This window comes from Coloeus monedula (assembly GCF_965178545.1).
Source record: "Coloeus monedula genome assembly, chromosome: 2".
Lineage (NCBI taxonomy): Eukaryota > Metazoa > Chordata > Aves > Passeriformes > Corvidae > Coloeus > Coloeus monedula.
Genome location: NC_138782.1, coordinates 77,959,726 through 77,973,198, shown reverse-complemented (window position 1 = coordinate 77,973,198; position 13,473 = coordinate 77,959,726). Strand labels below are relative to the sequence as shown.

The following is a 13,473-nucleotide window of genomic DNA, read 5'->3' as shown; positions in this document are numbered from 1 at the left end:
AACCAACATAAGACAAACATGTACATATGGAAAGATGGCAATTTCTCCATCCATTAATAGAAAGGTTGATACAAACAGAACTGAACTGGCTCTATTTAGTTAGTGGGAAAATTTTCCTGATTTCATAAGTACACTTTCCTGATAAGCATGAAAGTGAACAAGCAGTGTTAACACAAGTATTTTAACATCAAGATAAAGGAAGAAAACCCACCCAGGAGAGCAACTCTCCTTACATCCTGCAACTCTGAAAGTAAAAACTAGGCATATAGTGACATTTCTTGAAAAAGTAAACCTATACCAATCCAAATGTTGGTGTTGTTATAGTTCTGTGACATTTTATTTATTCTCAAATTTAGAGTTGCTAAAAAAAAGAATAAAGTATTTTTTAATGCAGTTACTTCACATGTTCACTGTCAGATAAAATGTTTGGGTCACTATATATATATAGTCACAATGGCTCTTGGTTCTCTGTATGAAGGAAAAATGTTTATAAAGTGTGCCAAAATATACTTTTTTCATGTTAGCATATAAAAAAGGCACATTGACTGAAGTTTGCACTCCTTAAATGTAGAACTTGAGGTGTATTATTTTACTCATAGAAACCAACATAATTTCAGCGAGAACTTCTATGCCAGATAAAAATGCAGTAAGAACTTGTGTCCCTAGATTCAGCAAAGGCACCAGATCAGAAAGTAACAATTAAGTTCAGTGAGTAATAAAGAAAAACTGAGCATGCTTAGAAAGTTTTAAAATTTTGAATTTAAGCAGAGCAATTAAATCATGCATTTCAAAGCAGAATTAAAACAAACATAAAATGTGATGATCTACGGAATTGTTAAAAAGCAGAATAAAAAAGGTAGTCCTTGCCCATTTAGTTCTGTCAAATACTATGGCAGAAAAAGTCTACTGAGCTCAGTGCAATGATGAAAGATGCTCCTCTGTTCTACCTGGCTGCTTTACTAAAATTTCCTACTGTTACAATGTACTCAGCACTCCCATTTGAAATAACCCCACTGCAACAGAGAGTAGGTTCTTTCAATGCTATTTTGTGCAGGTGAACAACAGGCTGCAAAACAGTGTGCTGAGGTTCATTTTCGCCAATTTGACAAAGTTACAGCTGCACCTGAGTTAGTTTTTTAAACTCCTTTCACTGCCACTGGAAAGAAATGTGTACTTGCAGAATGCTATTAATCTGAAGCATTTTAAAATTCTGCTTTAGGATGAGGTGCACTGCAATCAGTGAGGAAAGAAAAAGAACTTCAGACAACCAGTTCAGTTGTTGATGCTGTATTTGGGCAGATAAATCCCATTCTCTGAGCTAAACTCTGTATCATTTACTGTAATGCTGCTGTTTGCAACTTTCAAAAGATGGAATTAAGTTTTTATAAACTACAAACATCCTTATATAACTGCTTAATTTAAATAATCTGATTTGCATTATTATTTTCTTAAAAAAAGTTTTTACCATACATCTCCTTAAATAGCAGTAGCATAACCAAAGAAAGCCTGAATGCTAAATAGCAGTATTGTAAATTTCAGATTTTATTCCTCTTGCTATTAATTCCAAAATATGGGACTAATTCTTTGAAGATTTGAATGTCCACTTATAATTGGGTAAAGTTGGAGTAAACCAGTACTACCACAAGAAAAAGACTTAAAAAATGTGTTCTGATAGCAGCCAGCTACATGAGACAACAACAAAGCATAGATACATGGCAGTGGGGTATTCAACTCTGTGACATTTTATATGGGTTCATGCTGAGCTGATCTGAAATACTTGCAACACAGCTATTGTCCAAAATCAAACCAAACTAACAGAAATATTTGTATTGACTAAAACATTTCATATAGTAGACAGCCACATAATATCAGCCTCACGCAAAGAAAATTCATCTGTAGAAAAATTAATCTAATGGTGTTTTTAATGCAACATAGATTTCATGAGTCTCCTTTTAAATTTACTTAAGCAATATAGTGATAATACAAAATGGTCACAATTTCTATCTGCCCATTTTATCTGCCTGACATCACCGATCACATTTATTTTCTGGTTATTGGCAGAAATTACTTTGTAAAGTTTTTTTTACTTTCTCAAAATAATCGAGCAAATTAGCTAAATAAGTTGCTTAAGGATGTGGAAAAATTTGCTATTTTATACTCCTAAACCACAAATGATTCATTATTATTTCTCTCTAAATTGAACACTTCTGAAATGCTTATAATTAAGGCACTTTCTTGTCATGGTATTCAGACTTCCACCATATAATTTCAGCACATTTATTTGAGTACCATAACATTGATGATGAATACTGATAAAACAAAAAAAGGAACATGGGCAATACACTGAAATTCTTTTCTGAGTCTGTAATTTAAGACACCAATTCAAACAGCTCTGTGCTCTTGTGCTCTGCCTAATTTGCAGTATTTCATACTGAAGGTATAACCATAAAGGAATTTATAGCATCCTTGAAATTTTTTTGTGAATTTTAAATTTGCTGCTTCGTGGTAATTTTTTGTCAAAGGAGTAAATATCTAGATGCTTAGTGGAAATAAAACAATGTAAAGAAAAATTTTAAATGGTTTGTAATCTTGAATGAAGTGGTACCAGTATGTTTTAACTACTATCTGTAATGAGGCAGATACAATTTTGAGCACACCCACAGGAGCTTCTTGGTCATTCAGCACATTTTCCCCTAATAAAAATCAAAGCCATTCATCTTGAAAGACTGTGGTATAATCATTAGTGAAAACAGAGGTATCATGACATTAGATTTCGATGCTCAGGAATAAATGCAAGTTGAATTCCGCATGCTGGTATGTTCCAAGCATAAAAACGGCATAATACGTGAGTTCCTCTATGAAGCAATATTGCCTAACTATTTAATTACAGATAAAGAATAAAAACAATGCAGTTTCATGCTCACTGCATTGAATCATCTAGTCATTATTTCCCCTTTGCTATAAACAGACAGCCTACCTTTTTATCAGCACACCATTTCATTTATTTCACAGTGAAGCCCAGTTTCACAATAATTGACTTGTCAGAAGCTCTAATTTATGAGGCTGGGCTCTGTAAGCCTTCTCCTATATTGGACTCAACCTGCACACAAGCAGGGTTGAATATTTACAATGCTGTTAACAGGTGCTGAGTTGTTTAATGATTCTAATAGCCAGAAGCGTACTGAGAAAGCCAGCGGGATCACAATTACAGGCTGTTTGAACACAACAATTACTCGTCCCCTGAGAGGTGTGAAAGTCAAAGGCAGTTTTATCCTAACAGCATCTAGCACATGGGCTAGACAGGCTAACTTCCATTAGTAGTCCATAGGGAAAAAGCAGTAACAAACCCGTAGGTATCATAAAAATTTACAAAGTATGTAAAATTTAAACAATCAAAATCTGAAGGAACTTTTTATTGTCTATTAAATAACATATTTTAAATTCCAAAACCTTGTAGAGCTTAGCAAGCACAACAAACTGTGAAACATGAACTTATTTCTCTAATCTAAGGAAGTGTGGAATTTCATCAGCTGAGAGAGACAGAGAGACGTGCAGGAACATAAAATGTAGATGAAGTTACACAAAACATTTAGGATTTGATGTGAATGGTGGCAATCATTTCCTGTTTAGCTTATGTAAACCTGACCTGAGATCTCTCTGGGAAATTTTTCATCAGCCTTGAAATGGTCCTGCTATAACTGTCAATGCTGTGGAGTCATTTGTTACAGCACAATGTTTTTTATGTTCAGATTATACGGTGGTCATAGTGACACACATAATGAAAATTGGTGACAAGAGTCAGCCAAAAATATTAAAGAAGAAACTTGCTAGCCAGTAGGTCTTTTGAAACAAAAGCGCAGAATAGTGAATCCACAGCATTCACTTGATAGCAAGAAAGTGTGCTTTTTGAGATTTTACAGTTCTGAAAGCAGAATTTTGTTATGAACAAGTATGGGGGAGCATAGACAGTAATTTTTTTCTAGGTCCCTTTACCGCAGTCATCATTTATACTTATTTTCATCAGCTTCAGCAGCTGCCACCTTCAAACAGCACCATGGAAATGGTACAGAGAATATGGCACAACTGATGAACCTTCATAGCCAGAGAGATATGACTCGATGTACCAACTCGCTTCTGTTGTTATGGCATTACTGACTGACTCAGGATTCTGTGACTGGCTTGCAAAAATGCATTACAGAGTGCACAAATGCTGCAGACACTAATGTCATCCTGTATTTTATTTCTATCATGTTTTCTTGCATCCGTATATTTGTGCATGCCAGGTACGGGAAGCAGATACATTGCTGTCTTTATCAGCTTTTAGTATACTGTGGTCATTGTGGTATATTGTGGTCATTTAAGAAGAACAAGTCCAATTTCTCTGACATCAGCAAGATGTTTGCCCCCACATCAGTGCTTCTAATTATAACATTTGCAAGACAGTTTATCTCCCAAGATGCATTCACGAGAAATGAGAAGTAATAGGCGCACATGAATCTGCTCACATATTGGTAAGATTTTTCTTTTTCCTATCATATATTCCAACAGATAATTTGTATAGGTAAATCATATCCAAGAGTAGGAAGACAATTATGTGAATTTGCTTTCTGAATGGGGAGATGCGGGGTCCTCAGCTTTGTATTCTCACCTAAGATTGCAGCAGACTGGGAAGCAGAAGGTGGCTCAAATGCTCAGCAGCCTGGGGCTTCTCTGTCTGACAGACTCAGCAAATCTTTATTTGTCTGAATAGTTGGTAAAACATTCCTGTGAACTACATTCCTGTACTTTTCACATCACTGTGATTGTAATAATTCCAGAGAACAAACTCTTGTTATGAAATTCATAATAATGCTTATAGCTGTTTTTTATTAAATATACATACATGCATAGGTATCAGTACATGCATATAGGTCTAAATGTCATTGTAAAAGGCAGAGAGCCCTTCTGCAAAGTCTTTTGTGAAATATCTGTTTACCATAATATGGATATTAGTAATCACTGCAGTGCAACATACTTGCATATTCTAGCCTCTGTTAGTTTAGCTACTGTCAAACTTTTCCATTTTATCTCTTAATCTTAGCCAATTTAACTTCCTGCAGTAATCTTCCTTCTGACACCATTCCAAATTAACCCTAAAATTCTGAATAACTGATTTTGTCACCAAAACATACAGGTATTCCATTCTGACTGACTTTTACCATGATATTACCTGTCATCATAATAGCAGAAAATATATTGGACCAATAGATAACCATAATCTGTATTCAAACGTTTTATTCACATGCTCAGCTAACCATAATGAGAAAACGAAATTTTAAGTAAAACATAAGTGTATGATGATAAGGGCATCAATCTGAGATTATAATTTATGCTCTTTTATTCATTCACTGCAAAAAAACTTTGCAAAACTGATACCAAGTGAAAAAATCCCCTTAATAATACATTTCAGAAAGAAATAATAAAATATGTTTTTTCAGGTTTTCACAAGGAATTTACATTCTGATTTTGTAAGCGTGCACATGTACACAGATGCACTCTCACATATAAATACATAAATAGCCACATACATTTTGATAGGGATGTGATATGATATGTGCTCTCAGGATATCTAAAAATTAACTTTCCAAATGAAAGCTGATTCCGCTTAACTTTACATATGTTGTAAATTTCTATTTCTCTTTTACTGCACATGTATCTGGAAAATATCATAACCTGATTTACAGAAAACGTTTCCCATAGCCATTTCTCTTTTGTAGAACGTTGCAATTATAATCTTCTATAAGGGTAAAAGAATGAAATAACCAAGGCATTTCAGCCAAGGAATGGAGATAGATGAACCTGTCAAAGTAGCCCCTTGCAAAGAGCAGGGCACTTTGCTGATCTGCCTGGTATGACCTTGAGTAAGTAAAGAACATAGCGAGTACAGCTCTACGTGGAAAGGAGTACACGTTGTACTACTTAACTGAAGTAGTACAGAAACTGTGACTTAACATGCAAATTCAAAAAGCTCTGCATTTAGGATTAACTGCTTTGAGGGAAGCAAAGAACAGGGAAGAAACTCTGGATATGGAGACTGAGACACTTTGATAAACATTTCATTTGGACCACCCCTGTCATTCACATGTCATCTCCTGAACAGGATGAGCATGGCTAGTCGTCATGCCTCTCAGCAAAACCAGCATTCAGCTACTCTACTTCCCCAAATCAACAGCTCAATTACTCTTCTTACCTAGACGGTTAAAACCCATTCCATAGATTTTGAGAAGCAGGAGTTCATCAAACAAGAAAATTAAAATGGTTTGATGAAAAGGAGTATTTTAACATGCAAAGATTTCCAACACCATTAAAACAACCATCATTACAAGTTTAACAAATTATCTCAAGTTTGCCAGAAAAACTTTCATGATGACTTCATGTTTAGAAGAAACCTGGATACTGAGAGGAAAAAGATACTTGGATCTCTATTTCACAACCAAGGTAGATTACCATTACTTCAATAGTACAAATTGTAGGCATTCAGTAAGGCATTTTATGATACTGGATTGGAACAGGATGATGCTACATTTGTTTATGCAGCTTTAATATACAAGTAGCTAAAACTGGCAATAAACAAGAATATAAATCTTCTGCATATTATCTAAGCCCATTATTTTGGGGATTTACAGCATCACATGCAATGACTTTTATGCCAATGAATCCCAAGGCAATTTACTAATCATGCATATGGGAATTATCCACCACTAAGGTACAATCACCTGCTGTCTGAAAAATAGTTCTTGTTTTGCAGTGGAGAGAAAGTCAACAAAATTGCTTTGGGGCAGGACATGATAAAGAAGACTTCTATGAAGTGACAAGGAATGGGTATCGCATAACCATCTAAACCAAAAATCAGCAATTGCACTCCTACTCTTTTGAAAAAATTAAACCTAAAATCTTTGGATTACTAAGGGCCACAAATAGTTTTTGTTTGGTAATATCAATCATTTCATATGCTCTTTTATGGCACACTAAACCCCATTACCATAATGCAACTTATTCAGAGTTATCTCAACAATCACTGATGTCTCTGTAAAACTCTTCAGTTTTCCTTGGATGTATCTCATTCAAACACTGACCATGCTGGAACTGCTTGCTTGGCTTTCAGGAGGTCTGAAAATACCACAGATAGTAGGTCCAGGAAAACGACTAAGTTTAGTAACTTTGGATGAAATTTAATACTATTATCATGACAAAGAATGGAATGCATGCACGTCCATTACATTTCTGCTTGGCGTCTAGAAATGAGCTCTTTGACAGAGTAAATAATATCCTTAATTTTTCTCCCTGCATCACTAAATACAGAAGGAATGCTGAGTACCTGTGTGGATAAATCAGCTCAACTTGTCAACTGTTCCAACCTGCATGTATGGCGTTCCAATGCAAGACTCCAATTTCATTAAAAACCTCAATATCCATTGCTATCCTGCCATTATGGGCATGACTAGTCAAGACCTGTTCATCTTGCTTCTCACTACAAAGATTCTACATCTCATTATGAAATGCTTTTATTTTTTTCATTTTTTCCCCTATAACTTTCTTCCCACAATCCTCTCAGAACAGCAGAACTTTTGCTATGAAGTTGAAATTGTGATAACTCCAGATTTAGCTATCCATGACAAAAAAGAAACTGCAGAGAAAAAATGACCATCAGTCAACCTGCCAACTTCATACTCAAGCAGAAATCTTCTTTTATATTGGGAAGAGATTGCCTATTAAATCAAACAGTGATATTTCTGTATTTTACACTTACCTTTGGCCTATATGTTGTGTCTTAAAAAAATGTACCTACCACAGATACCACATGATCAAAGCTTGCTAAAACCAAATCACTTAAAGCACTTTACCAAAGCAACTCAAGAGCAAGACATTTTGAAGTGACAGTACTTATTCTTTATACTAAAAAAGTATAAAATCTAACATATACAAAATCAGAATTTAACTGTCACTCTCAGAGGAGAAATACCTCCCCCATAAACGTATGCATTGTGTTAGCTATGAAGTGACAAAGTTGAATATGCTTTCTTTAGTTTACAGTTCTAATGCTCTGCATTTTTTATTTCCCAAGATGGAAGTTCTGTTTGTTTTGTGGAAGATTCTCAGAATAGGACTAGATGCAGAATTAAAAACTAATAAAGACTTAAAAAGAATTAAAGGAAATTATTTTATCACCTGCAGGCTCCCAGCATCACTTGCCCTTGAAGTACCCAGCACAAAATCTGGCCAAATGCTATGGACATCAACATGATTTCAGAAATGCAACATGCTGGAGTACATCAAGACATACTTAGTGATCTAAATGGTTAATTCTTTATTTGCCACATTATTTTAGTGGGTGAATGATCACATGACAGGTAACATACCGTTTACCCAAAACAGTGTCATGGCAAAGGCAGACTATATTGGAACGGCTCAGAACTATCTGCATACCAGCTGGAGCTAGGCAGGATGATAGCAATCACTGAAAATATTGCACACATGGTTTCACCAGGATACCCTAATGAAAGAAAACTATCACAGAGGAACAGCTGATAGTTATTCTCTCATTTATTAGGAAAGTCCAAGTCTTAATAAATTTTCTAAAGAAAACTGGGCAGAACATATCAATGTGGTAGCTAAAAAAAAAGTATTGGATTATAAATACAGCATCTGAAGGAATGTGATAACCTGGAAATTTATTTTAGGGATGCTGATGTAGCCCTCTCAATAAGGCTATTTTATTGTTGTAACTAAGTGGTAAAGTTATCTGCCAAAAAATGCATTTATATTTAGAGAAAAAATTATAAAAAAAATGTGCACATGAGTTTTAATCCACATGTGGGCCAGTAATGCTCCTACACTGAAGACTGCTAGATATTCTAGGCTCCAACAGCCGATGGATCACCTTTGGATCAACTCTAACCTCAAGTTACCTTGAGATTAAATTGCACTTATATTGTATACTCACGATGGGTTCATTATAAGTCGACGGAAGAAATAAGTCCAGGTGATATAATCCATTGCATCCTGCTTAGATGTAATAGTTCCAGCAGCAATTTCAGCATTCAAGTGGTCAGCCAGCACCTCTAACAAGCTGAAGAACAGGAAGCAAAAGGATTCAGCTGACTTTACAATCACAAAGACAGGTAATATATTTTGTAGAGTTGTCCATTAAAAGGTTTATTACTTTTAATCTGAAAATATTATATATTTATCTTCCAGTAAAAGAGAAGAGGGGAAGGTAATTGCAAGGCCAGTCATCTTCTTTACATGATAGTGGAATGAAGCATAAATTATTTTTTGATTGGACCAAGCATGCACAAGTTTAAGTCATTCATGGCACATATTCAGATGGAGCTACTCAGTGGTAACTCCTGCATATTGTATGTTGACCATATGATCATGCTGATTTAATCCAATAGAGAATCATATGGAAAGACAAACAGGAAATGAAACAGTGGCAATATCTTAGCTAATACTTGACAAATACTTCAGGGCTATTAAAAATACATCAAAACTGCTTCCCCCAGATTTTGCCTCATCTTCATGCAATGTAAAAAACACAAAAAAAAAGAAAAGAAGAGCAGCTACTTTTACCCAGAAAGATTTTAAACTCAGAAACAGAATAGTAGAAGCAGTTTAAAATGATTTTTAAAAAATAAAATACTCAGTCATTAAACAGAACAAAGACCTCCATTAGGGTATCTAATGAGATCATGCCTGGCTAGAGTTCAATCAGACAATAGCAAATATCCTTAAGGTTCAACCTAATTTTTCTTGTATTATATCTTTCTTCTCCCAATGTTCTTTTCCTGTTGCTAAAAGTAAAGAATAATTTGGCATGAGTAGCTGTTTTACTGCTCTGTACTGGTGACTGCCTGCTTCTAAGCGGCAGAACTGCAGACGTTCTACACAGATTGTCCAGCAGAAACTGGACAGACGATTCAACAGCTATTCCACAATAATGGAATTCTGGGTTTTCTTTTGTTTCTAATGTGCTGTGTTTCAGGCCCATGATCAGGGAGAGCACAAGGACTGTTATGAGTTGAGTACTCAAGTCTTACAACTCATACGTAAACAATGGCTTTTAGAAAAAACGTTAATTAAAAAAATATGAAGTTTACTTTTACAAATAGGAAATACTACACAAAGCTGATAAATCTGCTCTTTGGTAAAACAGATGGGAAAGCATTCCAAAACTAACAACCCCCCAAAAAACCCCAACCAGTTTCTCTTTGAAGATATGAAGCCTCTTATTTCAAATACTGGATCATAAAAGAGACCAAGACAAACCTAAGTTAATTGGTTCACAACCTACAAAGAACTTAATAAGATTGTTATTAATATGTGACTCTTCATCTGCAAATTTATCAAAGATTCTTTTTTTATAATAAAATATGGAATATATCAGAGCTAAAAAGTAAATATATACGGACAAATGAAGCTACTAGTGGAATAGAATATTTAAAGTCTTCCAGGCATGAACAAAGGTGTGATTACTACTGTTATATTGAAGATATGATTTCTTTCTTTAGAAACAGCACTTCCCAAGGAATAGAAATATTTCTTAGTTTATGCTAATGCCATGCAGTCTGGATATATCATCAACATTTTAATCACACCACTCTTTCCACTTATTAGCTATCATTTTGAAGAAGTTCAACTGCTAGTCTTTTGTGCAATTTCTATGTTAAAAAAAGTGTGGTTTCCTAAGGAAATGAAGTGTATGTTTCCACATTCTTTGTTTGTAAAAATTTTATGTCTGTCTGTGCACCACAGAAATTAACTTGCAAATACACCAGCCGATTTCAACAACATTTCAAAGGTGGACTGCACTCTCAAACTCCAACAAATTTCCTGAGCAGATAGAGGTCCCATTATCACTTATGTTGAGGGATAAAGTTTCCTCAGGAGAACAATACTGTGAATTTTTCATCACTGAGAAAAGCTTTCAGTAATGTTCATGCTTTATTAGATGCCTGAGCATTGCTCCATGAAAGGTTCCTCTACAGGAGACCAACATAACTAGCTGGGCTTCTCATTGAACAAGTATATTAAAAATATCAAAACCAAGGCAAAAATTACATTATGCTGGACAGCAAACTTTGCATCAACTAGGTTCCAAGAGGCTGCAAAAATGTGCTGTTTCTACATTTCTGACAAAAATATTGCAATTTTATAGGGAAAGATATGTTAAAACTGTATTAGCAAGAGTTTACACCATGTAGAGTTTTTGAACTTTTGAGATTCTCAAGAATGTGGTATCTATAATGATACAAATATTCTAGGTAAAAAGTGCTAGAAACTCACCTTGGTTTTCTCCTATTAGTAACTGATCATGGAATTTCAAAGAGGGCTCTGAGGATTGTGGATAGTTGTCCTAAACACTGCACTTGAAGAATAGTTTGTGCTTTCATGTGTCTGAGACAACACCCAGAAACAGAGAGGCAGTTGTGGTATTATCTGGGAATGGACTGATGAGCTCAGCAGTGCTTCAAAACTCATGGAAGAAAGGATTTTTCTATGTAAAAATGGGTAATTTCTTTTTTTTTAAATTGTCCTCCTCTTGACCCCAGTATTTAGGACTTATCCAGCACAGGAATTTTGTTTCCCTTTCCTCTATCCCTCATTTATAATACTGTTTATTGTTTGATCAGCTTTTCTGATTGCTTTATCTTTACCTTGATTCCACTGGGAAAGGTTCATAAAGGAATTTTTTGTAGAAGTCTTTCTTAATATCATGGACTAGAATGACGGCTTTTCCTTGGTCATCGAACTGTGGTCTGCCAGCACGCCCCATCATCTGAAGCACATCTGCCAAAGAGACAATAATGTTTAAACCAAATATTTGTTTGGATGTATAAATAAATGTATTTGCGTCTGTATAATGTACAATACAGGTTTTTTACATTACTTTGTCCTTGCATGCCCTATTGGCTTTGACACTCCTAATTTTTTTTTTCCATCTCAGATAAAGTTATGATGAACTTTCTGTCAGAGGCAATCTTCTTGCATACTTAAAGACCACCCATTGCAACAGAATCCAAGCTTACACCTAATATAAATTGCCTCTACTCTCCTTCCATTCCACATCCATCCCTCATTTTATCACATGCAATTAAAGATGATGAGTAAGAGAACTCATGAAGGCTACAATGACAATTGTCTATCATTTCCTAATTTTCAAATATTTGACTTCACACTTGCACAAGTTCCTCACATAGGCTTTTTTGCTAGATATGATTTCCTAGGTTTTGAGTATTTTAGAGATAAAATAGTATAGGCAATTTCTAATTACTGAGCGCTATGATATTTACCATTCAAACAAGTTATATGAGTTATTAGCACTGGAGTAGAGGTGGTTTTGTATTGTATGTTGTCCCTACATTACAGATTTAAAAGCTGTCTCAGTCACTCTACCTACACATCATTATTTGTAAATACTAATTAATGACTTCTATAAACATTGAAAATACTAGTTTATGCAAAACATGCTCAACTTGCTACCTGGCCACAAGGATAAGTATGTTTATCATCTATTTGTTCGTCTTCTCATCATTTGAGAAGTGCATCTGCATAGGTTGTTTTGTGTCTCATTCAACAGAGCTCTGAATCCTTTCTTGTATCTCCAACTGGCATTTAACTTAGAAGAAACAATGGAAAGCAATTCATAAGTTTTATATATTTAGTTTAAAAGTTTTTATGTTTTGTGTATTCCCTATGGGCCCTATCATACCTGCCCAACATGTGGCATTTTGAGATTTCTTTGTGTTAAGAGTGTGTAAGCATTTGGCCCAAAGCTCTGTTGGGAAAGGAAAATCCAGAAAGTGAAGAATGGGATACAGCAACTGACCAAAACAGAAGAAACAGACAGTCCAATGGTGGGTTCCTAGTAAAAAAAAAATCACTTGTGTACTGACTTGTGTATAGACAGCAATGTTTTTTATCAGTTTATTCCTTTTGTTAGCTTATGACATTAAGATTAAAATGAAACTAGTTTAAATCTGCTGCTTCTGAATATATATGTGCACAGGAGGGTGATGAAACAACAACTTGCTATTCTATGTGGTGAATTAAATTGTGCATAATACCATAAAGGAAATGGATTTAGGAAATTATTTTTGCCAATATCCACTATGTAATTATCCAAACCCAATATTTTCTTTACTGACTATATGTTGCTTGGCTGCTCTTAATCACTGGACTAAACTCTTGAAATGTTAAATATGATCCAACTGGCTGACTAAATAAATGACTGTTAAGGGAGAAAAAGCCCTCCCCAAAACCTCTGACTTCACTCAAAGAAGCATTCTTGCTTATTTTGAAATTGCTGAACACTCCAGAGTGATTCATTCCGCCCTCAGCTGCTCCCTTGGAGCCAAATGCATTCCTGACATAGAAAGGTAACTTCAGTAGGGAGAAGCCAAGTAATACCAAGACGGAACAGTGAAGGCATAA

The 13,473-nt window shown here is 35.0% G+C and overlaps 1 protein-coding gene across 3 annotated transcripts in view; it reads right to left on the bottom strand.

The window, feature by feature from the left end:
* The window catches only part of ASCC3 (activating signal cointegrator 1 complex subunit 3), a 253,611-nt gene that overhangs the window by 40,703 nt on the left and 199,435 nt on the right, over positions 1–13,473 (bottom strand). For all 3 annotated transcript variants that reach the window (XM_082276623.1, XM_082276624.1, XM_082276625.1), the window contains exons 33-34: positions 11,697–11,829; positions 8,984–9,109 (exon numbers count right to left, since the gene is read on the bottom strand). In XM_082276623.1, coding sequence (XP_082132749.1) covers positions 8,984–9,109; positions 11,697–11,829 — 259 coding nt within the window. The remainder of the gene's footprint in view (positions 1–8,983; positions 9,110–11,696; positions 11,830–13,473) is intronic.